A 27,330-nucleotide genomic window follows, 5' to 3' on the forward strand; every position below is an offset into this window, starting at 1 on the left:
GGGGGGGGGAACGAAACGAAACGAAACGAAGGATATTCAATCCGTGTTTACGCTTTCATCATATAAGTTTTTCCCACCTCACCTATTCATCTTATCCTGGTTTTTTCCCCCCCATAGGGGGAGTTTTTTTGGTGAACCAGAAAGAGGAGCTAAGGAGCTAAGGCATAGCGTATGGCGTTTTTTTTTGCATTAGAAACTTCTTTTTATTTTTATTTTTTTTGGAACTCTTCCATCATGCTGGCGGGGAAGGGGGGCGTTTTTTTTTACTACGAGTTTCCCCCTTACTGCAAGCGTTGTCGCCTTTTTTCCTATTTTCTTTCGGGGCTTTGGACTCTCGGGGTTTAGGGAGAGGGAGGAGGATATGGGGATGTAGAGATGAATGAATGAATGAATGGGATGGGATGGGATGGACTAGGTGATGAAACCGACATCTTTACCAATTCAAAAAATATACCAAAAAAAATATCACAATAAAAGAGTATTAAGACAAAAAAAAGAGAGAGAGTTGGAAACAGTGAAGCAAGATTTTGTGAATGTGACTAACATCTCATTCATCTGTATATTGCTATTTTCGATATCTATGTTTCCTGTAAAGATTCGTGTGCGTAAACCAAGAGAAGAAAAAAAAGGGGGGGAAGGGTGTGCGAAAATGAAGTGCTCTGTAATCCTACAAATCTCTACAACCTAACACCACCATCCCAAACATATTGCATTCTGATACCAAAAAATGATCTTCTTCATTCACTTCCATGTCCTTTACGCACCACCATTCATACCATCATGCTTCATCTGGGCCATAAGCTTCCCAACAGCAGGTCCCATGATAGCAAAAGTCTCAAACGCCACAACGTGGAAGAACACAACCATCATTCCGGCAAGGATGAAAAAGTTCTTAGCGTAAAGCTTGATGAGGCGGCGACGAGCTTCCCAGTTAAAGGACCTCCAGGCATCCAGGAAACCGACAACACCAGTTCCACCCATCATCTTGCTGACAACCTTTCCGCCAAAAGAGCGGTCAAAGGGGACAATGGTATCCTGGTCGTCGGGGAGAATGGAAGCTTCGATGCGGACGCGGGTGACGAGAGCGGGGAGGCAGAGGAAAAGGCTGCAGGTGATTGCGAAGATGGCGACGCCAAGGATACGTGCGATGAAGCCCATTTTCTGGGCGCAGGTAGTTACGGGTTCCATGTCGTCAAAGCCGAGCAGCATGACGAGGCCGACGGTCAGGTACATGCTGATGTACGGCATGGCAGAGGCGATAGCGGCAGGGAGGGCGAGTGTCTTCCAGTGGCTCTTGGCGGGGATGCGCTGGCAGAACGACCGCTCGGTGGGCATGCCGACGACCTTGTGCGTCCATACGGCGTGGATGCGAGCGAGGAGGGCGCCGGAGATGGCAGCGCTGAGGATGGCTTGGCCGGGAAGGAAACCGAGGGCGCCGTTGAAGAAGGTGAAGACGAGGCTGTTGAGGAGCGAGTACACAATGTGGATTCTGTATCCCCTGAAGCGGGCGAAGCGGCCGGCGTTGGCAACCAGGTGGCGGATCGTGGCGCGGATGGACGAGGTGATGGGCTTCTGGTTGACGAGGGCGATCGTGGGACCGGTTTCAAGGAGTGTCTCTTTCTCGCCTTCTTTGGCGGAGGGCTCTTGGGCCGAGGGCGTCACGGTGATGGCGGCCATGGGGGACTCGACCATGCTGAGGGACGTGATGACATGGTTCAGCATGTAAGATACCTAGGAGTTACGTGGTTAATTCATGGCCTCAACAGTACAAGGCTGAACAGGGGAATACTCACGAGGCTGAAGGCAATGCTACCAACCAAGACGGTCAGGTAGACGACCACGATGCCCCAGGTAGGGAGCTCGACTTCCTCTCCGTCGCCATGCTTGATAGCCACAGCGCGCTTGACAAACGTCGCCGTCTGCGGGTGCGAGACGGCGCGACGAGTGAGCTCAATGAGCATAGTCATGGTGGCTGCTCACTATGCCGAGATGCCAGTAACAACAAAAAACTTGTTGGTCAAGGAGTAAACAGTCAGAGTAGGTAAAGGGAAAACAAGGTACAAAGGAGAGAAATGGGTCGACCGGCTGACGGGCGGGGGATGTTGTTGGTCTTCAAGGTCAGCACTGGAATAGGCGGCAGCGTAACAAGGAGGAGGCGAAGCGGCCCCGAGCCAAGTGGCTGTGCTGAAACTGACGCAACAAATCGGTGGCCTTGTGCACTGGCCATGTTCCACTTAGCCGCCGATCTGCCTCTCTCCACCTAAATACATACATGATACCCAGGTATCTCTACTACTTGGCACAGACTATGGATGGTGCAAGATAAGCCTGCATGCACTCCCCGGATCTACGCTGCATTGTTGTTCTTTGAGGAAAGTATTCAAAAGGACAGGTACAACCTCTGCTCAGGTATACATTGCGCGTCTGCATCAAGGCCACGTTTGAGAAAACGTCAGCAGTACATGCGTTCCGATACTTACATTCAGGCATTATGTCTATTAAGCGGAGCATCAGACACATCTTCACCATCAAAAGTTGGAGTACCGTCACGCATAGTTCACACCACTTTTGGTCACGCGGCAATCACTAAAAGACAATTTTGATTAAAACTCCCATGTTGCCATGATTATCATGCCCAAACCCCACCCACAAGAAACAAGGCCGTGAAAACAAAAGCTGGTGAATGCAGAGGGAATACTTGACACGCTAGACTAGAAACACGAAAAACAAAGGTTCTTGAGAAAGGGCATGCACAGCGGCCAGCGTTGTTTCCAATTTCCGGGCTTCCGAAATGTCGAAACTGGCACCGTCCGTATTTCGTCCGCAGTCATCCAAATGGTGAGTGCGTGCGAGGGTAGTCGTAGCATGTTCACAGGTTGGACGCGCAAACGGTTTCGAGGTATGCACGCAGCGCGCAAGACACTCAGTGTAAGATGGTCGCACTGGAACAGCTTACTTGGCAGCCTGTGCGACTGGCACGTCATCCTCCTCTTCAGAAGATGACTCGGCAATGGGCTCGTGCTTGGGGGCGTTGGGCAGAGTCTGCTTCTTGACCTCTGGCGAAGCGGAACGTCCACGGTACTGGTTGACAGTCTCTTGAGCCTTTGCGGTAGCCTGTTGGGTGTAGCCCTGGACAGTCTTCATAGCGTTTTCAGCATGCTGGTTGGCGAGGCCCTTGACTTGCTGAGCCTGCTGGTTGGCAATGGTGTAGCCCTTCTCCAACTGAGCGTCGATGACGTCCTTGTTCTTGATGTAGATGAGGGGACCGAGGAAGGCAATGTGCGTCGCGATCAAACCCAAGCCCCAGAGAGGAACCCACTTGATCAGGAAGTACGAGATGAGGGATGCGAAGAAGGCCTAGTAAGGGACAAGTCAGTCACAATATCTTGCATGTGCAGACGGCAGCTCAAGAGCTCTACTCACAGCAACGGTGACGTAGACGTTCTCGGCGAAAACGATACGCTGGGATTCGATGACGAAGAAGTTGATGAGCTGCTCGAAATCATCCGTCAGGCGCTCGAGCGAGGCCTTTGGAATCGTGAAGTACTGTCGTGGCCTGAACTGGGAGGTGATGCCACGCCCAATAGTCAGCTGCCCCGCGATCTCGGCAGTAGCAGTAGCACCAAGAACCAAGTATGAAGACTTGAAGATGTAGCGGATCAGGTTCAGGTAGCGTGCGGCGAAGATGAAGACAACGGTGCTAGCAAAAGCGATGGCGGTAGCGCGGGGGTTCTTCCAGCTCAGGAGGCGGTAAAACATGCTGTGGTAGTCTGGTCGTGGCGTGGTTAGCTGTGCGGTTGCTCCTAGAGCTCCTCTTGGACCTACGAGTGAGGTTCTGACCAGTCGCCGCCTTCTGGTCGGGAATGGTCTTTGAGTTTGCAAGATCAGCGAACTCATCGCGGGTCTTTGCGCCCTCTGCCTTGACGTTCTGTGCAACGGGTCCTGCGGAATTTAGCTACTGGTCGTGTGCGTGCATGCGGGCACTTTCGGAAACTGCATGGAGTGTGAGCTGGTTGTGCAAAGCAAAAGTGCGGGCCAAGTATACGTACCTTACCGTTCATGACGGTGTTTTTGATATTCTGCACGCTGGGATGGTTGTTTGCGGCGTTGATGGCGTTTGAGGCAGCTGTGTGTGTGTGTCAGGTTAGGAATTCGGATGTGGTGCGGGCCGCAGATAAGACTGTGATGTATGGCGTTAGCTTGCGTCTCGGCAAATGGTCGAGGTCATTCTGTGCCACTTACCCTACAATCTAGGAGAGAGCCGTTTGTCTGGACCGCGCCGTTGGGCAGGCTGTGGTCTGCGTTGCCGTTGGGCAGCGGGGCAGCGTCAGAGTTCATCTGGGACAGCTTCTGGTTGACGGGCGCGGTAAGGTCGAAATCGAGATCTGTACTGTTGAGTTCCACACGTGGGGCTTCTCCGGACATTGCTTTGGGGGTGGATATTTGCAGTTTCAGGCAGGTATCAATTGCAAAGGGGAGGGAAAGGGTCAAAAGGGGGTCTGAGGAGAAAAGGAGAGATGGCGGAGGAGCTGGGTTGGTTTTGTTCTGAGGCTGTCGTGTGCACAGTTTGGTGGGCGTTCACTCCAACGTCATATGGCTCCACACGGAACTTGGTGGGCTTGCTGTGATTTGTTTCCGCGGGCCTGGACGACGTACCTCAAGCAGCTACAGGTTTCATTCTGCAGGCCATTCGTCATTGCCATTGCAAAGTGCCAGCCGCACGCGCAGTCTGCAGTCGCATTTGCAGTGCTTGCTGCAGTTTGCTTGTGGGCGAGTGACGGAAGGTGCTCACGTGCCAGTCCCGGGCATGGGCGGTTTCACATGTGAAAGACGAGCCCAACGCTCTAGCAGTACGGCTATGTTGCTCACATGACGCCATAGCATATTTTGCACGCATGACGCTGTTCAAGTAGATTTTGCTGCACGCCTGATCTTGGTCTAGGTAGCTGAGGTGTTTGCATGTGTACGGGTTGTGTTTGGGTTGATTTTGGTGTTTGTGCGTGATTTGGCAAGTAGTAAGTAGGTAGGTGTGAAATGTGTCGGCTCGTGGTTTCGTCCACCAGGTACGAGGTGCACGTCCCCCCCTGCGTAGATCACCATCTCGCCTGTCACCTGCTTTGCATGTCCGGTGCTTATGTATACACAGTAGATGGTACATGTACACATGTATGTACTGTGGGTATGTATGTATGTATGTATACATGCATACTTAGTACACGGCCATGCTTGCTATGGTGCTGACACCAGACGGGCTGAGGGATTTTGGGCAAGTTATTCCTCATCCGACAGCAAACCCCCGCCTAGCCACAGCTGCCGGTGTGGTCGCTGATACGTCGACAGCAATCACAGCAATCGCAATCGTCTGTGAGAGGAAGGTGCGGATGGAGGCACAACAGCACTCGCACTCGCACTCACCCTCACCCTCACCCTCACCCTCAGGGGGAAGTCAGCCTGAACAGTCAGCACTGCCAACCCGCGCGGGGTTCTCTAGGCAGTCCAAGAGCTCGTGAAGGCCAGACAGCGAGATTCGCTTCCCGTCGCTCCGATGGCGGTTCATCGAGTTTAAGTATGTACTTATTCCATGGCCGGTGGCACTGCTCTTGCCCGGTTCGGGCGATTGCTGCAACCGACAGAGTGAGAAGGCCCGCGCCGGGGCAGGAGGAGTTCACTTGGGCAGTCAGGGTCTCGTTGTCGCATCAGGCAGGCGCACAGGGCAGCCCTTCCCACGCGACTGCCCGGCGATGGAGGTGGCAGGTGGGGGTAACGAGCCAGGCCAGGAAGGGGGGGGGACCTCACGCACAAGCACAAGCGCCTTCGCCGCAGCCACCGCCGTCGCCGTCCCCCTCGCCGTCCCGGCTCTCTGCGCAAATGCGCCACGCGTACGATAGCCCCAGCCCGCAATGACAACAAGACTTGCTGATGCGATAATGCGCACATTCACATTCACCCTCAGCCATCCAACCGCCCGGCACACCCCGATCCCGGCCCTCGGATCGTGTCTGGGTCCAGCTTTCTCCCAAGCCCTCGTGCCGCCAATGTCTAGGGAGCTGCGAGTACCCCAATTGGCGAGGGCCAATACTCCAGCGAGGCCCCAACCCGTCACCGCTGTCTCCAGGTCGGAGGCGTGTTTGACCCCCCGCCTCCACGTCAACCTGCCCCAGTCGTCCGTCTGCATTGTCTGCACAAGGAGCCTACAAGCGCCATGGCGCGCTCCTCATACCCAGTAGCAGTAGTAGCACCATGCAGGTGGCCTCCGGGGTGATGTGATATAAACGACCGACACCATTGCCCTTGACTTCGGGGCGACTCGACTACACGACAAAACCCGGACACGACACGAGACAAGACGGCCGCTGACTGCACCAACACATGCCCAAGCCGCTCCCAGCCTCTCTCGTCCCATGCCATCCCACTGATCCCCGACACGCCAAACCCATGCCTATCAGCACCCACCGGGATCTGGATCCAAACTCGGTGGGGGGACATTGGCACCGCACGGCATCAGGCAGCGTGCGCGCTTTCAAACCACAGACGCGGGCTGTAGTGATTTTGTGGCGTGCCTCCGAATCCTGGCCAAGTTCTGCCGTTGCGATAACGACCCACTCACTCGCACTGCGCCTGCTTGGGTTATCACGCACACCTCCGACCCTCAGCCCCGTCACCTGCCGCTCTTCTGCTGCTTGCTGCCTCTCCTTCCTCTTCATCCTCGTCTTCCATTCTGCTGCCCGTGGCCGACGTCCTCAACATTGCCCAACCGCCGCCTTTGGCCTGGCACTCACTCACTCACTCACTCGCAAGATAGCCACTCCGCGCTCCCGGGACCTCGGTACTCCACCAACGTCACCCCAATACCGAAATGGTCAATGCGCCTTCAGCCCACACTCCCGCATCCGTCACCGCCATCGCTCTCGCCCACAATCGATACTGAGCACGCGACCTCCAAACAGCTCCCCCCTCTGCGGAGGCGAGAGTCTGTGAGGACTGCTCCACAGCATCATGATAATACCGCGCAGCTTGTACAGCCCTTCTGCCCCAGAGCCCCGGACTCGCCTGACCAACAATCCCACGCTCTTGTACAGCTGGTGGTGCACCATTTTCTCCGCTGTCATCATAGGCGTTCGCCTGTCCGGCCGCTACATTCGCAATGAACGCCTGTTCCGCGAAGACAAGGTCATGGCGCTCAGCATCTTTCCCCTCTTTGCGCGCATGGGCTTTGTGCACGTCGTCTTGATCTACGGCACAAACAACGTCGATGTTACCGGCTTGACAGACCCCGTTAGAATTCGCCATCGAGAAATCGGTTCGCGCATGGTCCTTGCAGCCAGGATTTTCTACGCGCTCTTGTACGTGTAGCCACCTTTTTCCATTCGTAGCATAACTAATTAATGCCTATTTAGCATCTGGTTGGCAAAGTTCACCGTTTCCGAGTTTCTCAAGCGCTTGACAGAGCGCTTCTGGAAAAAGGGATACGAATGGGGACTGCGCGGTATTCGCATATTCCTCGTGGTTACCTTTTTCATGGTTCTAGTTGCTACCTTTACTGAGTGTCGTCCAATCACTCACTACTGGCAAGTCATTCCCGATCCGGGTCCACAGTGTCGCCAGGGCTATGCTCAACTCCTCACCATGGGCATTGCTGATATCGTCACGGATGTTCTCCTGATTGCCTTTCCGATTCCAATTATTGTTCGCTCAGGCATGCCCTTGAAGCGCAAGATCTCACTAGTGGCACTGTTCTCTTTATCGCTTGGTCTCATCATCGTTACCGGAGCTCGCATGCCTCTAGTCATTGAAAAGAAGGGCCTCCAGCAATTCCGTACCGTGTTTGCCTCTTCCGAAATCCTGGCTGCCGCCATCGTGTCCAACGCAATCATCCTAGGGTCATTCCTTCGCGATCGAGGTGTCAAGAAACCAAAATTCAAGGCGCCCTCGACTACTGACAGCGCTGAGCGTAGAGGGTCATCGCGCCGCTTCACAGACCAGCCCCGCAGCAGCGATGAAGACCTTGCACGATCATTGGGTTATAGGACCAAGCCCGAGCTCTTGGAAAAAACGCCAAGCGTACCCAGACCAGCTCCAGTGGCGAACCTTGACCTCTTGCAGTCTTCGAGGCAGTCTGGCCCTTTTGCAAACAACAACTGGAAATTTCCAGACGAAGAGGGAAGTGTATCGCATGGTGAAGATCGCTCGCACTCAGGGGCTGACGACATCCGAGACCCAATGCCCAGTCCCCGCGGCGGCAGACGGGTATCATGGTTTGATGTGGGCGGGCTACTGGAACAACCAGGAGTAACCCCTTCACCCACAGACTCTGTGGTTGCTCACGATTTCGCGACGCAACCCAGAAGAGGCTCCCGAGCTTCAAACTCAATCATGGCGGCCGGGCGCGCGTTTCTTCCACAAGGTCGACGAAACTCCCGGCTCTCTCAGCATTCCGAGGACTTCGAAATGTCATGCCGGCCGAACCAACAGCTGCAGGACCTGGGTGGTCTGTTGCCTGGGCACCGTGAGCAGGAAGGATCACCATCCACTCCAATTTCAACCCCCAGCCCTTCGGTCGCTCCTCGGTACGCGCCTATACACCGCACATCGACTCGCTCAACACGAACAAGCTATGATGTGCCTTCTCTACAAGACCCTGGGGGCTTACTCTCATCCGCACTCTCTGCCACGTCCCTTCAGCGTACTACTACAAACCAGAGCCGTGACGTGCCTGCGTTGCAGGACGCCGGTGGGCTGCTTGGATGATTACCTCCATTTCTCTTATCCCTAATGTTCCTCTTGTTTGATACCCCGGCCTCAGCGGCCTTTTCATTTGCATAGCCTGCACATTGCTTTTTGCGTTTCCATGACTGCTTGAAGGTTTCTGTTTTTTTTTCACATGTTCGATATCCCCCTCACTCGAACTGGTGTTTATGGGTCTACGATTAATGGGTTATGACGGCTTCACAGGCGCTACCTCGTGTGTCAGGAATGGACTACGAGTGAGGTCTCGGTTTGGAAGGGGAGTCACAAGGCTCGTGTATAATAATCGTATTACATAGTCACCGCTGCGAGTTGCATCGAGCTGGCAGTCTACTGACCTATAAATGGATTTAATATGCATATTCGGCACTTTGGTCTCCATACCTGCAGCATGCTATACTTAACGTGACACGACATGGGTCTGCGCTAAGGCGCAAAATCTACGACGATTACCGAAGCCAGGGTTCAACCCTAAACGCCGCCTAATAAACTTTAACGCCCGGGTAGCGTTCGGGTACTTTGACCATGTCTTGGCTCGTCAACGGCACGGAAAAAGTAGTAAATGGCCTAAGCTCGTGCCACTAGCAATACTAGCTTTGCACAACCACTTACTGTACCATTGTCGTCAGCAACTGCGCTGTGCTCCATCAGAGATGAACAATGATGCGCCTACGCTCCAAGAGATAATTCAACTAACCCGTCAAGAACTTGTTACCCCGCAAAAGACTGATCCCATCCGCGAATGTGGACGTGCTGCACTCGCGCTCCTTCCGGAGAATCCTGAGCTCGGCTTGAAGCTTGCGTATCAGAAACTGCACGATGTTCCTTACAAAGAAGTGAAGACTTGTTGGCGGAGACTATACACAGATGCGACTCTATGGAAGGTGCTAAAGCAGGCAGATGGTGGAACAGAGGAACAGCAACAAGGCACGATAGAGAGTGACTGGATCGATGAGGTTGTGAAATCGCTAGATATGGCCCTCATACTTGCTGGTGCACCTGCAAGAGAAGAGCTGGTAGAACTATGGTTTGCAGCATTGAAAACTGTTTTGGACCTAGAGCGACAAGCAGACGGTGCAAGCTCAGAACGCCCCTCGAAGCGACAAAAGTTATCCTTGCCCTGTCAATTCTCGCCAATCGCTGAAAGGTTTCCCACAGAGCTTTCCAATCCAAAACCAGTCCTGTCACATCCTTTGCAACGAACGAAAGGACTCAGTCTGGAAGCTTTTCAAAGAAAAGTTGGCTCAACAGAAACCCATACACCGTGTATAATCGAGGATGCAATCCAACACTGGCCTGCACTCAACGAGCGACCATGGGCAAATCCAGACTATCTACTCAGCCAAACCCTCGGTGGAAGAAGATTAATCCCCGTCGAGGTAGGCAAAAGCTACACTTCCGAAGGCTGGGGCCAACGCATCATCACATTCCGCTCATTCATGGAAACCTACATGCTCCCTACCACTCGCTCAGCCCACCCTCCCAACCCTCTCCAATCGACACAAGACGAGCCAGTAGTAGGCTACCTCGCCCAACACGACCTCTTCGCTCAAATCCCCTCCCTACGCCTCGACATCACCATCCCAGACTACTGCTACACCGACCCCGCCCCTTCACCTCACCTCCCACACATCAAGCCCGTCGCCAAACTAGACGAACCGCTATTAAACGCTTGGTTCGGCCCTGCTGGTACCGTCTCCCCTTTACACACAGACCCCTACCATAACATCCTCGCGCAAGTGGTAGGCTACAAATACATCTGCCTCTACGCACCGAGCGAAACGCATCGTCTATACCCGAGGAGCGTGGATGAAGTTGGGGTCGATATGAGCAATACGAGCCAAATCGATCTAGACGAGGCGATGCAGTTGTCGGTGGTTCCGAGATTAGCTTGTCCTGAGAGCCCTGTGACTGGGGGTCTCGCCGCAGATGATAATGAAGAAGAGAGGAAGCGTGATTTTTTGGAACGATTCCACGGGTTTCAAGATGCAGAGTATGTAGAGGGGATTCTGGGGCCTGGAGAGTGCTTGTATCTTCCAGTGGGTTGGTGGCATTATGTACGCAGTCTTACGCCGAGTTTTAGTGTGAGTTTTTGGTTTAATTAATGGGAGGGTTGGGTTGGGTTGGGAGGATAATTCACTTTTTTTTTCTCTTAGCGCTGTCGCTGTGTAGGTGTTTTTTTTTAAAGTAGGGTGGGGGGGAGGGTGTTTATTAGGGTTACGGAGCGTGTGATAGCCGTATCTACATATAAACCTAGAAAGGATAAGAATTGAGATTGAGATTGAATATGTTTGGGTCACTACCTACTTCTCTAGCTTAACTCGCTTTCTCCAAGTTAGATTCGAAACCGCGTCAGCGGCAAGTGCGTTTTTTTTTTAAAAAAAAAAATTCTGGTTGGATATGAACGGCAGTCATGCATACAAAGGAAGGGGGTTTTTGTTTTGAAAATATCCATAAAGATCTGTTTTGTTAGATTGACTGGAGATGCATCCTTGAGCAGTTAAACTTTGGTTTCGATGTGGGGATATATATATATATATATATATATATATGTATGTATGTTTTATGCAACGTGATTGGTGACCTTGTCTAGCCTAAGGGGCATTCTGAGGGATTCACTAACTGTTAGGTTTGTTAGGTACTAGGTTGGGATATTGTAACAGTTTGACGAGTGATTTTTTTTGAGTTTTTTTGGCTACTTGAAGACATCGCATTATGTACTGCGTGATGGGGAAATATGTGAGCTAAGAATCAGTAAAGGGGGAAGTAGTGATATGTTGGGTACTCTGTTTTCTTCGTGCTATGATTGGTTGTTCTCGACGTATAGAGGTTCTTGTTATGTAGAGTGTGACTTTTGGGTAGTAAGCTGAATACCTGCTCTGTTTTGGAGTTACTTGGGCATGATAGCTTTAAGTAATTAGATATTTAGTTGAAGAGGTAAACCGCTTTAGCTTGCCATACGCATTACTCTTTTAATCGGCACAAGTCACTGTAAGATGAAAGTTCACGTTGAGCTGTTGAATAGGGCTAGTAATAAAGTCGATTTTTTCTAGTAGTATTTGGAAGCTGAGCACGTGCCGTGTTCATCTTCCAGAGATTGTTTCCTGGACTAGAATGATTAAAAAGCGCTATCGACATTTATCCAGAATTCTTTTGCTAGCCACAAAACTAGGAGCTCAGCCCCATATCTAACAGCAGAGCGATGGCTCCCCGGTGGGAGGGCCATTTATGGGACAAGTAGCGTTTGGGCAAGCAGCCTTGCAAGGTCCATACTATTGAAGAGGAAGGGTCAGTCCGATTTTTGTAAAACAGCAACACTGTTGAATTTGCTTACCGCACTATAGCACTTCACCCGCTACTGGAAACCCTCGAGATTCTCGAAATTCTCAGGCTAAGCTTCAGAAGATAGGTCGGCAAGACTTTCAGAAGATAGTTCAATCCTCTTACCGAGACTCTCAAGCTGAACTTCAGATAGGTCAGCAGGAGCTTGAGGAATTGCGATAACAGATGTTGTAGCGATAGCAGCAAGAAGAATGGTGAAGTACTTCATTGCAAAATTCGTGTGTTGTTGATTAGGTATGATCGTGATAGAATGGATGTCAGAGTTAGATAATGTGGAATGAACTTGAAGGCAAGCAACGGACCAGTTTATATAGGGTAGAGCTTTGGTTGTACATTAGTAATTGGCAAACTAAGGATCTGTGTCCGATAGAGGTCATTCGACGATGAGAAAAGTGACATGATGATTATGCTTTGTTACCCTGGTGTATGCCCAGTAGGATCATCGAGGTACTGGGATAAAAACGCGTTCGATATTGGATAAGTGGGTCTTAACAAGACTACCATAGGCTCAATCCTCTCACTCATGCCAGGTCATGAGAGTAACAAACTCAATTAGATTTTGAGCCCTCATGTTACAAGCAATCCAACTCTCATTGGTGGACAGCTCGCGCACCGAAGCTTATGCGAAACGGCAACATGCCGTGTATTCGTATGGTATGTGGTTTGGAAGATCAAGTATACATGGTAGACTTGGAAAGAAGATAGCACTGTACAGTCTGAGAGCTCGTTTTCCAAATAACCCCACTACTACGAACGATAGAGATTAGATTGAGGACTTAATAACGACATAACCACAATGATTGCGGTCAGACAAAGCACGGCTATCATGGATGTTCTGTTTGTGCATCAAATCTCGAATGATCGAATGCGAGAAAATCCGGGGAGCCGGGGAACCGGGGAACCGGAGAACCGTGCGAAATGTAACAGACGGAAGATGCAACATTGCATACGACAATGAATGCGATGGCCTCCGCCAACGGCAGTTATGTTGTCTACGTCACTCTTCGGAGAATTCCATGGCTTTGAAGACGATAGTTTGGACCAAACAAGTGCACCACACGTAATCATACTTCTACATAAGCCTTCTAAGGGTATAGCAAGCATATCATATTCTAATTCATAGAAAGAAGTGTCAACACTATAAACTTTGTAAATAAGGCACTTAGATGACGTCGAGGAAGTGCATATTGCCACGGTGCCACAATCGACCGAAAAACATGATTATCATATATCATCCCAACGTGACCACAGTGGTAAATGTAAATTTCAGTAAGCGATTTACCTACAGTCTATCAGTCCGATCTGCTACCCGAATTGACAGCGCGGCAGCGTCCATAGAGCCGTCAGCAAGGCCCGCTCACCCCCATGCTTACTCTGCTTACTTCTTCCAACCGAGACACGTCATCATGTACGACACAAAAAAGTCTCCGGCTTACCTCTTCTTCTCTGCATCGAGCTTATTGTATCAAGTAATGGGGGCAGTACCCACGGGAACAGACGCCGGCACTCCGCTACTGCTCACACAAACGGCTTTACCTGGAGAAATTTTTATTGCAAGTGATATAATGCCGCTCTTACTCTTCATTACGTAGACGCTTTCATTCTTACTCATACCGTTACTTCTAGTAAAACCAGGAGGAAAACTCAGAATCCTTGTGGTTGAGCCATTACTAACTGTGTAACCAGGCTGCCGTAAAGCGGTGGTGAGGGGAAGCATGCACAGAGTAGTACTACAGGCAACGAGTATATGGACATTTTCAAGAACATACCCAGATATCAGTCGCGCAAGACTCTCTACAACCCCTCTTTGCCTTTGCTAGATAATGCTTGAAATACTCGACAGACAGAAACTACAAGATCGGTTTTTCTACCATTTTACATCTCACTAGAACCAACTTTCCATCTCCAGGTTAAGTCTCGAGAATCAAGTTTCGGAGAATCGTAATATATAAGCAGGGGTATGCGGCTAAGGGCCGGTGCGTCTCCGTCTTGCATCCAATAAACCTAAATATGGGTGTTGTGTATGGAAAACGGAGCCAGAAATAGCTAGCCCTTCTCTATCGAAGCTCTGAGCCCAAAACGGACACAAAGAGGAGACAGAAAGTGAAGAGGTGAATAGGTCCTAATAAGCGTAGGGATTCTAGAAGCTGATTAGATTGCATTTCCTCGTGCACGAAAATCTCTCTAGGAACCACTTGTAATATGCAGTTGAAGCTGCGATCAGTATAAGACATGTTGTAAATAGGTTTGCTCATCCGAACTTGTCGGCTGCCTGCCTCGATAATAATGATGGGTTTTGATAATTGCTCTGACAAGAACAAAGGAATCCGTATCTAATATGGCTGAACGAGATGCAGCGTGTGATACCCAGGGCCATCTTTTAGCGATGCATGTGCGTATTAAAAATGTATTCAGGTATAATTGATCAGGGCGTTGTTAATTGTTGCATATTCTCGGTCTTCATATAGAACTGGTTTATGTCGCTTGGTATATTGTGGTCAATCCAAAACGTTGTTTTGACCCGTACGTCCCATCCTCACGATGGTTCCACGAAGCTCTTCTCCCATTTATGTGGTAAAACACGACCATATTTATGAGGATGACTGCTCTGGATTATTTCACATATTGGTGACCATCTCTATAGGTTGGATATTCTCTGTGCGTAGAACTAAAAATGTTTCAAACTGCTACAATTTAAATTGTCGACATGTTAAGATTTGAGTAGATGTTTGTACATTCTTTAGATCCGCCTCTATCACAAGCTCTTGAATGCTAAAATTTGTCACGCAGGGCTAGCACTTACAGCTCTATCCTGTTGCGCACTGAGATAGGTGAATCTTATACTAGGGAACTGCAATATTTTCTAGCGATGATGTAGAAAAGAGTTACGGGAGGGTACTAAGGTTGTGCTCTTTGTGTCACTAGGGTCCGCGGATAGGAACTAAGCTCACGATAAGATCTCACGAAAGATCGCCCCACTTGAACTTACTCTCTTTCATAAAATCTACGCAGTCTCTCTTTAGCTGGCACTAGCGATAAAGAAGAAGAAGAAAAACATGTATTCCATCTCTCCCAACCCACCGCTGTCACTCAAAAGACAGCATTGTGTCGCGTCATATTTTGGCCCCCAACAATCGTTAGGCCTCCGTTCCCGTGTGCTGGCGCCTTGTTTTCGCCCCACGATGTCTAATTGGCTACTCACTGATCTCAAACATGTAGCGTAGGCGCTCAAGAAGAGCCAGTTGGGTGGCTTGTCCCATCATCTATTTAAAATAACATCCAACAGTACATAACGACAGGGTCCCCTGGATCTCACTTCACACCTGCCCCTCGCACCTTCCGTTGTCCGATTTCGTGTGAAAGCTGACAATGGCCTCACAGAACGTTACCTCATACACTGCAGTTCCCAGAAGGAATTCCGATAGCCGTTTCTCTTTCGAAGACATCCCATCCGAAACACAATCTGGAGGCCATCAAGGCTATGGACATCCACATGCACGGGGAAGCATCAGCGACGAGGATGACTCGCATCCTCACGCAAATAAACCAACTTCCACGGCACAAGCTGTACCCTTAACCACCGACCACCAGAGCAATGAAGATACAGTGCAGCCTGTAGAATGGAAGATATCTCTCTACACGCCGATATCGATGGTTGCCCTCTTTATTTCCGGAGTAGCAGTCGCAGTTGGCCACCACCTCTTCTACTTGCGCTTCGACAATAGTCCTGTGCGAGGAGCAGATGAAGACTACACCTCTCAGGTCTGGATCATCCGATATGGAACGGCATTTGCCTTTGTCACAAAGACACTACTAGCGGGTGCGATTATTGTAGCGTACAAGCAGCACATGTGGATCAACCTCCGGCATGAGGCCAATTCAGTGTCTACGATTGATGCGGTTTTTGCAGCTACCCACGATCTGTTATCGTTTCTTCATCCTTCGTTCTGGGCTAGAGCAAAGATTCCGGCGCTGATGGCATTGATCGCATGGTAAGCACTACAAAAACGTATACTCAGAGGCATAATATCAACATATCGAATAGGTGTCTACCCCTCGCTGCTCTCATTCCTCCTTCCACTCTCACTGTAACCGGCGCTCAGCTTTACAGCGAGCGATCCACAAAAGTTCCAACCCTCAACCTCAACGACACCACACTGTACCAAAGTGACGGTATTGGTGAAGGTACTTCACCCCTACTCCACCGCTTGACCATCGCCACGGCCACAAGCATGCAAATCCTTCCCATGCGCCGCACCCTCCCCGTCAACGCAACCTACACGTACTCCTTCGATGCACCCTCCCTAAAATGCACCCCCGCAGCCGGTGATCAGCTACAGAACTTCACCGCCATGCGCAAAGAATCCATCCGCCAAGTCCTCATCGTAGCCGACCAACGCAGCTCCATCGATGCCGACATGCGCTACCTCTCCTTCGCCGCCAACGCCTCAGGTCCCGGCAACGCAACTACCTATGTATCCAAATGCGTCGCAGGTGAGAGCTTCGGCGACTGCGGTGCCAACTCCCCCATTCCTACCTTCTTCATGCAAATGGGCAACGAAACCATAACCTGCACCACACACAATACAAACTTCACGGCGCTATTTGGCGATTTCGGGGGCCAAGACACTCAACCCGTCACCTACCTCTCGCACGAATTCAAAGAACCCCTGAACACGGACGTAACGCGCAAAATGTTCCGAGCCCTCTCCACCATCCTCAACGGCTTCTTCGGCACCTTCGTCGGAGGCGGCGCAGGCGGCGGTTACTTTTCTGGCAAAGCAATGATACCCGACACCGCGCTTCTCGAGCTCCTCCAGCAAAACTTCCCCGAGCTACGCGATGTCGTGCCCCAGGAAGCTTGGATGTCGCAGCGGTCGAATACAACGCTCGCGGCCATGATCGAGGAGCTCTCGCGGAACCAGACGCTTAGTCTCTTCGGCAACGAGCGGCTTTGGGAAACGGACGAGGCGAAGAAGGCAGAGGTGGCCGTTCGTTATTTTAGTTATTACAACATGTACGAGTATTCGCCACGGAATCTCTGGGTCGCGTATGGAGCGGCAATTGTGTGTTCGTTTGCCGCGGTGCTACTGGGGCTTAGGGCTCTATGGGTGAATGGCGTGTGTCATGATAATTCTTTCTCGGCGGTTGTGGCGGCCACGCGGAGTAGGTATCTCGATCGCCTTACACGGGGCCATTCGCTAGGGGCTACGCCTATGGGCGAGAAGATTCTCAGGGCAAAACTGCGGTTTGGGGTTTTAGAGCCAGAGGATGAGGTTGCGGCAAAGGGCATGTGTAGGGCTGGGTTTGGTACGGAGGATAGCGTTATGACGTTGAAGAAGGGGCAAACTGTTTATTGAGTTTTGGCGTTGTGTTCACCGCTTGGATATATAGGCAGAGATATGATTATATGAATCAAACGTGTCCTTTGTATACGCCCGTTAAATATGCTAACCATATAGTAATACACATACCACATTGCAACTATGCTATGCTTTCATTTTAGAACCCCCCCATCTTCGTTCTCATGCGGGAAAATACCCCATATACATACACATTTTCCCCCTTGCTACTCAGCAAATGGACAAACGCATCAACTGTCCTGAAGACGCAAGGACAAAAGATAAACCATCAGAAAAACAAAAGGAAAAGAGAAACGACAGTTGGTGCGTCGTACGTCCTACGCTCCCCCATTAAATCTTCATGTACGTACATTTGATAAGGTAGCAAATGATGCTGCTCTACTCGGCAGCAGCTGGTGCTCCACCGCCAGCCCCACCACGTCCACCTCGCGCTCTCTTTCCACCACGTGTAGCGCCCTCGCTATCATCTTCTGCATTACGCTTCTGGCCACGGCCGGCCTGGGCAGCCTGACCAGCAGGTTGGAAGCCAGCAGCTCCGGGATTGAGTCCCTGACCTGGCGAGGCTTGATTCTGATTCTGTTGCCCGGCATTGCCGCGGCCGCGACCACCGCCTCGACCGCCGCCACGACCAATCTGGGAAGCACCTGCAGCTTGGGTCGGGAGTTGGGTTTGCGGCTGCTGTTGATTCATCTGCTGGCCTCGGCCCCGACCGCCAGGTAGCGGGATGCCTGTGCCGCCACCGCGAGGAATGTTAGATTGAAGGGCACCGCGGATGGCTTGCGGTCCGGTTCCTACGCCATCACCACGACCGCGACCCTGTTGCTGTTGACCTTGATTTTGTGCTACAAAGCCTGGTTGAGGCAGGCCCCGACCCATTTGGTTTGCGCCTTGCATGAACGGGTTGATGGTGTTGCCCTGGCCGACAGATTGAAGGAATGGGTTCGATTGTTGAGGTACTTGGAATCCAGAGTTGTTGTCAGCCCCATTGGCTTGAGGAGTGTTGTTCACTGAAGGTGCTACCTGCTGTTGCTGCACCGGCGTCGCACCAGCCTGTGATGGTGTCGACGCATTTGGTGCCTGGTTTGGAAGCTGAGCTTGTGCGAGGTTTGGCTTTGCTGGAGTAGCTGGCTGTGCGCCAGCCTTGTTGTCGGGCTTGGGCTTTTGAGTCATTGCAATCGCATAAACCTTTGCAACCTCCTCGGTCGGTGTTTCCTTTGCAGCCGTCTCGACGTAGCTGAACCTGGCTCGTACGAGCATGAGTTGCGAGTCCTTGACTCTCGACTTCATCTCGTACGTCTTGTTCATGCTTGTCTCCTTCTCCTGCAGCTTCACCTTGAGCTTCTCTTCCCAGGCAGCATTGATTGCGTTCACATCTTCGCTCGAGGCAGCTTGCTTCGCCTGCTCTGGCTCCTGCTTCACACCTGTGATGCCGTCGATGGCCCTTTGCGTGTTGATTTGTTCAATCTCTTGACGTAGCTTAGCAATCGTCTCGTCCCTAGAAGTCGTTGCCTTCTTGAGGTTGTTTTGAATTTGAGCCTTGACAACTCTAAGTGCCCCAGTGTTAGTTCTGAACCATTGAGCAAGTTGACTGTCCGTCACTCTAGGCCTTGGAAGATCCTCTGTATGGATCATACCTTCAGGCAAAGGCTCTGTCGACATGTCGGAAGTATCCTTGGGAGTGGCCATCTGCTTCTCTTGCTGTAGTCGTTCGAGTTCGGCCTCATGAGCACCCTTCAATCTAGCGAGCTCTGCATCAGTCTCTGCTCTGATTGCTGAGACGCGCTCGTTGGCCTTCTTCCTCAGATTCTCCAGGTTACCCTCCTTCTTTGCAATGACGCCTTCACGGCCATTGAGTGATGCCTCAAGTTCCTTAAGTTGGGCTTCACGCTGGTCAAGCGAGGCCTTGATTGCAGCAATTTCGTTGCTATCCTGAGAAGTGTCCACATTGGCATCAGCCCCTGAAGGACGCTCGTTGGATTGTGCGGTGGCGAGCTGGGCCTTAAGATCATCAATCTCTTGCACCTTTGCAGCAAGCTCTTCCTTGAGTTTTTCAATCTCCGCACGCGAAGCGGAATCATCACTAGGCTCAGCTGGCACTGCAGTTGGTGCAGTTTGTGGGTCTTGAACTTGAGCTTGTGCTTGTGAGAATTGCTGACGAAGCTCATCGATGGTTGTGCTCTTCTCAGCCTGTAGAAACGTCAGTATTGGATCCTTGGTATTTAAATCAGAGCAACTCACGGTTTCCTTCTGAAGCCTCTCAAGGCTGTCAATCTGGGCTGACAATTGGGCTTGCAGGTGAGACAACTGGTCAGTGGCGGCAGATCGGTTACTCTCGGCGTCGGCAGCCTTTCGCTGAGCTTCCTCGAGCTGGTTTTGCAATGTCGAGATTTGTTGTGCCAGAGCGGTAGAATCTCCTTCACTGACCTGGCCTTCTTCGCCAACATCTGCGTTTCCAGTTTGCTGTGAGGATGCGTTTGCTTGAGCGATGGCTTCGTCGCGAGCAGCCTTGACTGCCTCGAGCTCTTGCTGGACGGCTCCGAGTTGCGCGCGTGCTTGCTCAAGTTCTTTCTCCAGTGCTGCGATCCGCTCTTGTGCTTGACCAGCATCAGTACCTGCTGTCTGTGCATTGGCAAGCTGTTGCTTGAGTGCTTCAAGTTCTTGCTTTAAGTTCTCAACTGACTTCTGAGCTTCGTCTCGTTCGGCAGCAATGGCTTTCATCTCCTCGTTCTTCTTGCCCATACGTTCGTTGTGGATCTTCTGGAACCTATCCCTTGCGAACTTGACTTCAGCGTCCTTTTCACTCACTGCCTTCTCTAGTTTAGCAGTGAGATCGGTAATCTGCTCGTTAAGTCCAGAGGCTTGCTGCAATGCTTGATCACGCTCAGCTTTGTGGTCCTCGATCTGTTTCTTTAGATCCTCAAGTTCCTTGGGGTCAATACGGTCATATCGTTGGAGTACATCCTGGTGGCGCTTCTGCCAACGGTCACGGTCTTCTTCAACAGCCTTGAGGTGGCCGGCCTTGAGCTCGAGCTCTCCTTCGAGTTCGGAAACACGAATCTGCAGTGGTTCAAGCTCACTTTGAAGGGCCTCCAGTGCCTTGGCCTTTTCTGCAAATGAATTCTGCAAACGAGTGTTCTCGCTTCGCAGCGTCGCGTTGCTTTCGCGGTAGACATTGAGCTCTTCGAGGTTTTTGTTGAGATGGGCGAGACTAGAGTTGCTCTGTGACCCAGATGCCTTGGCTTGTTCTTCCAATAGCTTTTCCCGAGTCTGGTCGAGTTGAGTTTGGGCGTGGGTCAGTTGTTGCTCCAGTCGCTTCGATTCCTGGACCTTGAGGTTCAATTGGACTTCTAGAATCTCCTTCTCGCGGCGAAGATAAGTTTCGATATCCTGAAGATTGCTTGAGCCCGATTCGGTGGTGCCCGCATCGCCAGCCACTGCCACTGCCCCACGTTCGTTCTTCAAGCTGTTGATCTGTTCCTTGTACTCGTCGAATTGCTTGAGCAATGTTTGGTTGTATTGCTTCAAATCGTCGTGACGACGTTTGGCTTCTGCAATCTGCTCTTCATAGCGGGTTTCTGTTGACTTCCAGTGTTCTTGGCTCTGCTCAAGTGTTGTACGTGCTGCCTCAGCTTGCGTCTTGAACTCGGTAATCTCGGTCTGCAGTTGGTTGTGCTGCTCTCGTAGTTCACGAAGTCTCTCCATGCTCTCGGCATGCTTCTGGAATTCGTGCTCATAGTCCTTTTGGGCGCGCTCGGCGATATCAGCCTGTGTCTTGACGTACTGCATCTGGTTCTCGGCCTCAGCCTTGTAATCGGCCACATCGTTCTTAAGTCGGGTAATTTCTGACTCGAGAGCTTCCTTCTCTTGTCGGAGAACCAAAGTGTCCTGCTCATGCTGTCCTCGGAGTTGGGTAAGCTCGGTGCTGCTGGTGGCAAGCTCAGAAGAGATGTCTTCAACACGCTGCTGCAAATCGCTAATGATAGCATCCTTCTCCTGCTGGGCTAGGTTGATCTGTTCTTGGAGTTTCTCATGGGCATCCACAAAGTTCTGCAGCCGGTTCTCTGCGTCCTGTGCGATTTCCTGGAACCCAGCAATCTGAGCAGTGACAGCTTCCAATTCTTCCTCCTTGCGCTCAATCTTGCGCTTGAGCTCTGCAACTTCTGCAGTAAGCTCTTCTTCACGACCAACTGATTCCTCTTCGTTTGAGCCATTGGCCTGCGAGGCAGAGCGTGGTTGAAGGGCCTGTACGCGCTCTTCAGTCTGTTCGAGTTGGCTTTGGAGATCCTTGACGCGCTGCTCGAGCTGTTGACGAGTCGAGTCGGCGGTCGCAGACTTGAGTTCAGCACTGTTGCGAGCGGCGATAAGATCGTCGATCCTTCGCTGCGCTTCGGTGCGCTCGTAATCCCGCATTTGGATAACCTTTTTATGTTCTGCAATCTCATCCTCCAATTTTCGTTCGGCAGTCTGTAGGTCAGCTCGGAGCTTGTCGACTGTGTTTTGAAGTTCGCGTCGGCTTTCGGCAGTGGCCAGCTCAGCTTCATTACGCAGACTCTGAATCGAGGAAACCATGTTGCTCAGGCGGTCACGTTCAGTGACCAATTCTTGGTTCCTCTCCTTGAGGCGCGCTTCGATTGTTGCAGACATTTGCTGGGATGCCTTGAGCTGAACCATCTCACCCTGTAGGCTCTGGAGACGGGCTTCAGCCTCAGCCGCATTCTGAGTAGCCTTGACAAGCCTATCATCCTGCTGGGCCATGGTCGCCTGGACCTTGTTGTAGCGCTCCTGAAGGGAGTCCTTCTCTGATTGAAGCAACTTGATGCTACCCTCAAGACGAGCATACCTGTCCTGCTCACGTCGTACCTGTGACTCGAATCGGAGCTTCTCGCTCTGAAGCTGGGAGTTATCCTTGGTCAAAGTATCGACTTGTGACTTGAGCGTGGCACGGTCGGTAGCGCTCTCTTCTTTCAGCAAGTCAATATGAGATTGAAGATCCTTAATAAGCTTGCTGTACTCCGGAATCTCACGAGACTGAGAGCCGTTCTCGAGTTGCAAAAAGCCCCCTGTCGCTGGCACCGACTGTGCGAAGATGGACGTTGACTGCGAGTGAGAAGGCAACTGGCCACGGCCACTCACGATGCGACTGTACATGTCGCGCTCTGTCTTCAGAGTCTGTGAGCGTACATGGAGGGATTTGATCTCTTCGTCCTTCTCGGCGACCATGGAGCGTAGACGACCAAGTTCCTCAATATCCCTCTGGTACTGTTCGGAAGCCATGCGAGCCTCTTGCTTCTCCTGTTCGTCGCCGACTTGTCGAATGGTGCGTAAAAGTTCTGCGTTCTGATGTTGAATCTCGACTACATTCTTGTAGAGCACAAGATGCTTGGTGATCATGTTATGTGTTGGCGAATCGTCGGGCAGTAGGTCGTCGGGTAATTCGTTCTTGTTGACGGTTTCGAGGATAAACTTTTGCTGGTCCTCAGGGAGGCTGGTGATGCCGTTCTCTTCGGCTTCACGTCGCCATAGAAGCGAGCGCAACTGGATCGTCGTGTCTTGAACCTGACGCTGAAGCAGCGCACACTCGTTTTGGACGCCCTCGAGGTCACCCAGTGCCTTGCGAGAGTCCCGTTGAGCTGCCTCACGCTCGGCAATGGCTTCTTCGAGAAGAGTCGAAATGTCGTTGTTCTGCTCGATCAGTGCGTCGTTTTGACGACGAAGCTCGTCGAATTCAGGCTGTCGGCGTTCGAGTTCTTGAAGCATCTCGTTGAGAATGCTGCTCTGCTCCTCGTGCTTTTCCCGGACTTTACGGAGCTCCTTCTTGAGATCGTTGTTTTCAATCAGCAACTGGGTCTTGGATGCGTCAGCTCTGAGCTGGGAGCCGCCAGGAGAGAAAACGGCGGGTGATGCAGCCCTGCCCGGCGTGCTGAAGCCTCCGTTCACGCTCATGCCATGGCGAGGCGTTGCAGGGACGCGAACCGAGCTTCGAAGGTCAGAGTTATCGCTCTTGAGAGTCTCGACGAGCGTCTCCAGCTCGGCTGTGCGTGCTTCGGCTTCAGCAGCCCTGTTGCGTTCTAGCTCAACATCGGCCTGTAGCTGGCCAATCTCGTTAGCAGCATCTTCCTGGATGCGTTCACTGTCAGCCTGTAGCTGCTCCAGGCGCTTCTTGGTCATCTCATTGTTCTGCTGGTGCAAAGCCGCCAGTCGTCGGGCGCCGTCAAGTTCGATGCGGAAGTTGGCCTCGGCTGTCGACGCGGCATTCTCGAGTTCTTCGATGCGCAGGCGGTCCTCCTCGGCCTTGTTTTTCAGTTCGTCAATGTGCTGTCGGAGCAGGGTTTCGGCGCGGCGTAGGGTATCGATCGTCTCGGAGGCATCGGCAATGTCGCGCTGAAGCTGGGCAATTTGAGCGTTCTTCTCCTTTCGGTACTTGCTGTGGTCATCGGAGCGGGTCTTGAGTTCGGTGGTGTACCAGTCGTTGTTGCTCCGCAGCTGCTCAATCTCCTGCTGCAGGTTGGCCTCGCGGAACTTGACATTGGTGGCATCGCTCTCGAGCGACTGGTTCTTCTGCTCCAGTGCGGACGCTTGCTTGCGCAGCTCTAACCACTTCTCGTGTAGCTCAGACAGCTCCTTGGCCAGGCGGTCGTGTGCAGCCGTCTTGGCCTCGTGCATGGCCATTGCATCGCGGTTGTGGGCCTCGAGTGTCTTGATGCGCGATTCCAGCGCCTGTGTCTCGGACGAGGAGCTGATGTTTGCGGCCTGCAGGTTGTGCAGCGCAGTCTCTGCCTCTTGTCTGGCATGTTCTGCACACGCAATGTCAGTAGAGGTGGCGCCGAACTAGCTGTAAAACATCATACCTTCGTGGGAGAGCTTCTCCTTGAGCTCGTCAGCTTTTTTCTGTGCCTTCTCGGCTGTGGCCTTCAAGCTTCGCGCGCGTTGCTCGCCGGCCTGTACAGCGGCCTCGAGTTCGACATCAATGCGGATCTTCTCTGACTGGAGATCATCATAGGCGCGCGCTTTGGCTTCGATCTGAGTGAGCAGTGTCTGGACAAGCTCTACGGTGGGTTCGGATAGGAGCGACTGCAGCGTCGTCTCGGGGACGGAATACGACGCGGCCAGGTAGCCAACGTCGAATGTTGCGGCCGCCATGGTGTGTGTTATGGTTTATCGCACGTCCCGGCGCATTATCGACAGCAGTCCTAAGGTGGTGGACAAGGACTGCAGACAAACGAAAGACGGCGATGGGGATGTTCGACGCGAACAAGAAATGGCGCCTTGTTCTCTAAAGTCGCGAGCCAGCAGTGCTTTGACGACAAGGCGGCGCATGGGCCAGGGGCTAGTCCTGCATGTGCTCATGCCCTTGTCTTCTTTGTCTCCGCTGCCTTGACCTTGACCTTCACCTTCACCTTGCACCCACTCACACCCACATACACGCCCACGCTCACTTCAATACACCCCCGACTCTGCCCTAATCGCTGTGCGACTCTTTAGCTAGACGCTGCACACTTGGCCCCCATTCACGCCGCTGACTTGTCAACCATCACTACGCCTTTTCCATCCATCAGCCTTCATCTACCCGTGTCGCCCTTCCACAGCCATGTCTTTCCTTAAAGCGAACTCGTCATCTGCAGCCAATGCACCCTCGCCGACGCCATCAACCTCCTCTGCAAGTGGCTCCAAGCGCAAGCGTCCTGCTGATGGCGCGCCTCCAGTCGTCTACTCGCAGCCGCAAGATACAGGCACCGGCGAGCACGTCTTCACCCGCCTCACCTACGTCAACGATTTCCTGCGCGAGCGCAAGGACAAATGGCACAGTTTCGAAGACATTATGGAGTACCTCAACATCCCGCCTGGCCATATCCAGCGCCAGCAGCTGCGCCAGCTAATGCGTGCCGACAACCAAGGCAACCGAATTTCATGGGACTCGCAGGTTCGTAGTGCATGCGGACGTAGTGTCTTCTATTGATACTGACCTTGTATCCTTGCATGTAGAACGAGAGGTACAAGTACAAGAGCAAACTGGACATTCACAATCGCGCCCAGCTCAAAGGCCATTTCCAAACGCAGAAGTCGGCCCTGGGCTTGCAGATCAAGGACTTGAAGGATGGCTGGTCCAATGTGGCCGAAGACATTACCAAGATGGAGGAGAAGAACGAGGTGTTGGTGCGACGAGCCAAGGACGGCGTTCCAAAGACGGTCTGGGCCAATGACCCTTCTCTCATGCTGCCCATGGACCCAGTATTTGCAAAGACGTGGCATTCGGTCCAGGTTCCCGACAATCCAGAGGAGTTGCGCAAGGTGCTTTTGGCCAACAAGATGACAGCCGCTACCCAAGCAAAGGTCATTGTCGCTGCCCCCACGACAAAAAAGAAGAAGGGTCCTCGCCGTGGTGGCAAGCAGACGAACACGCACATGATTGGTATTCTGAAGGATTTCTCTGGCATGAGAAAGTAGACTGTTTGATTTTGCATAGCGCGGCGTTTGGTTTCTGCTTTACCTGATAATACACAACGGCCTCTAATGAAGCTTGATCTGATGTTTACTAAACTTGTACATTACACACATGGTGGGGTTCACTAGGTAAGCGTATCATAGACCAAACGTAAGACACTGGTGTTTCATTCAAAACAACGAGGCTATCGAAACTACAGATATGATTACTTGAACGAGGCCTACTTTCCAATCCCGTTTACCCAAGGGTTCCCCAAGAGCTCATGCCTAGGTCTATAGGCAGTTGCGTCTACACCACATGCTACACCACATGTTCCAATTCTATTTCAGCTAGCACACGCTGCACAGCTAGCATTGCGCGTTCTATATCATCTATTTGACGTGCCTATCAGTACCGCCCATAAATTGCGTAAAACGTGAAATACCTTGATTATTTTTGGCTTTGATCGTCTTGAGGTACCTCCTCGTGGCGATTAAGCCTATAGTAGACAACACAATTACTACTAAGAACGATAGACATCCCCACACCCAGCCGTAAGCATACCAAGTTGCCAGGCCAGTACCAATGGCGAAGACAGTTCTGACAATGACAAAGTTCTGTACAATCCACTCATCACGAGTAGCCTCAATCATTACTTTCCAGACCTTCCATTCCTTGACAGACTGCAACCATACATCACAGTTACGGCAACTCATTGTGCTCATGACAGCCATTATATCTGCTCGAATCCCTAGATTCCGCCGTTGGTTATTGAAAGAAGATCTCATCAAGAGAAGCACTGCTCATAGCCCTTTTTATCCCTATTTGCCTCGCAGTACGCTAAGTAAGATGCCCGACCATACACTCCCTTCGCTACATATGCAGTTAGCGTGTAGTAGGTAGCTAAATCAGCCAATCGCGCTTCTGATTCCACTTCCTTCTATGGAGCTTCGGTGGAGCATGGTGGCTTAGCCAACCAATTCACTCTCCCACATGGCCTAGACCGGTCCCACGTCATCGCTTGGAATCGGAGATGGTGGAAAAAAATAAGTGGTGTTGGGATGGAAAGTGGCTGTTTGAGTACTGATTGGATCGCAACACACTTGGAATATTTACAGTACCCACACAGCCAGCCTACACTTTCTTCCACCTGTTTAACTTGAATTCGTCCGTGGAACCTCTACAATGACGTCAGTTTTCTAGTGAGAAAAAACTTCGTCAGCTAAACTTCCGTAGGCCAACTTGAAACAGAATTCATTAAAGGGCTAAGTTGTAAGGTCTAAAATATATTGTTTTTACGTGTCATAACGTGACGGATAAGCGAGTCGGTCAGGCAAGCGAGTCGGTCACCCTACCAACTTTGCGCACCTCTGCGGGCATATATCTCAACAACACAATAGTATAACAAATATAGAGTAACAGAGTGAATTAAGCAGTACTATTAGTATCTTTCTTACA

General features: G+C 51.6%; 8 protein-coding genes across 8 annotated transcripts; 5 read left to right on the forward strand and 3 right to left on the reverse strand.

Moving 5' to 3' along the window:
* Positions 1 to 756: 756 nt before the first annotated feature.
* Positions 757 to 1,967, reverse strand: COCMIDRAFT_109104 (uncharacterized protein; the record flags this gene model as incomplete). Its single annotated transcript, XM_007694963.1, has 2 exons — positions 757 to 1,731; positions 1,794 to 1,967. 2 exons carry the CDS (start codon positions 1,965 to 1,967, stop codon positions 757 to 759), a joined length of 1,149 nt encoding a protein of 382 aa, XP_007693153.1.
* A 985-nt stretch (positions 1,968 to 2,952) lies between these two features.
* Positions 2,953 to 4,425, reverse strand: COCMIDRAFT_9775 (uncharacterized protein; the record flags this gene model as incomplete). Its single annotated transcript, XM_007694964.1, has 5 exons — positions 2,953 to 3,357; positions 3,424 to 3,770; positions 3,826 to 3,942; positions 4,055 to 4,126; positions 4,248 to 4,425. The coding sequence occupies 5 exons, from the start codon at positions 4,423 to 4,425 to the stop codon at positions 2,953 to 2,955; spliced, it is 1,119 nt and encodes a 372-aa protein (XP_007693154.1).
* A 1,252-nt stretch (positions 4,426 to 5,677) lies between these two features.
* On the reverse strand, positions 5,678 to 6,175 carry COCMIDRAFT_30716 (uncharacterized protein; the record flags this gene model as incomplete). The annotated part of the gene is made up of 1 exon (XM_007694965.1): positions 5,678 to 6,175. One exon carries the CDS (start codon positions 6,173 to 6,175, stop codon positions 5,678 to 5,680), a length of 498 nt encoding a protein of 165 aa, XP_007693155.1.
* Positions 6,176 to 6,996: 821 nt separating this feature from the next.
* On the forward strand, positions 6,997 to 8,748 carry COCMIDRAFT_9776 (uncharacterized protein; the record flags this gene model as incomplete). Its single annotated transcript, XM_007694966.1, has 2 exons — positions 6,997 to 7,343; positions 7,398 to 8,748. The coding sequence occupies 2 exons, from the start codon at positions 6,997 to 6,999 to the stop codon at positions 8,746 to 8,748; spliced, it is 1,698 nt and encodes a 565-aa protein (XP_007693156.1).
* A 650-nt stretch (positions 8,749 to 9,398) lies between these two features.
* Positions 9,399 to 10,850, forward strand: COCMIDRAFT_109108 (uncharacterized protein; the record flags this gene model as incomplete). The annotated part of the gene is made up of 1 exon (XM_007694967.1): positions 9,399 to 10,850. The coding sequence occupies one exon, from the start codon at positions 9,399 to 9,401 to the stop codon at positions 10,848 to 10,850; it is 1,452 nt and encodes a 483-aa protein (XP_007693157.1).
* A 4,606-nt stretch (positions 10,851 to 15,456) lies between these two features.
* COCMIDRAFT_9778 (uncharacterized protein) lies at positions 15,457 to 17,447 on the forward strand (the record flags this gene model as incomplete). Its single annotated transcript, XM_007694968.1, has 2 exons — positions 15,457 to 16,079; positions 16,133 to 17,447. The coding sequence occupies 2 exons, from the start codon at positions 15,457 to 15,459 to the stop codon at positions 17,445 to 17,447; spliced, it is 1,938 nt and encodes a 645-aa protein (XP_007693158.1).
* A 4,209-nt stretch (positions 17,448 to 21,656) lies between these two features.
* On the forward strand, positions 21,657 to 21,920 carry COCMIDRAFT_109110 (uncharacterized protein; the record flags this gene model as incomplete). The annotated part of the gene is made up of 1 exon (XM_007694969.1): positions 21,657 to 21,920. A coding segment is annotated over one exon (264 nt), but the record flags the coding sequence as incomplete, so codon positions are not given.
* Positions 21,921 to 25,038: 3,118 nt separating this feature from the next.
* COCMIDRAFT_9780 (uncharacterized protein) lies at positions 25,039 to 25,895 on the forward strand (the record flags this gene model as incomplete). Its single annotated transcript, XM_007694970.1, has 2 exons — positions 25,039 to 25,371; positions 25,434 to 25,895. 2 exons carry the CDS (start codon positions 25,039 to 25,041, stop codon positions 25,893 to 25,895), a joined length of 795 nt encoding a protein of 264 aa, XP_007693160.1.
* Between the last annotated feature and the right edge of the window lie 1,435 nt (positions 25,896 to 27,330).

The sequence above is a fragment of the Bipolaris oryzae genome (assembly GCF_000523455.1).
Source record: "Bipolaris oryzae ATCC 44560 unplaced genomic scaffold scaffold_257, whole genome shotgun sequence".
Taxonomy (NCBI): domain Eukaryota; kingdom Fungi; phylum Ascomycota; class Dothideomycetes; order Pleosporales; family Pleosporaceae; genus Bipolaris; species Bipolaris oryzae.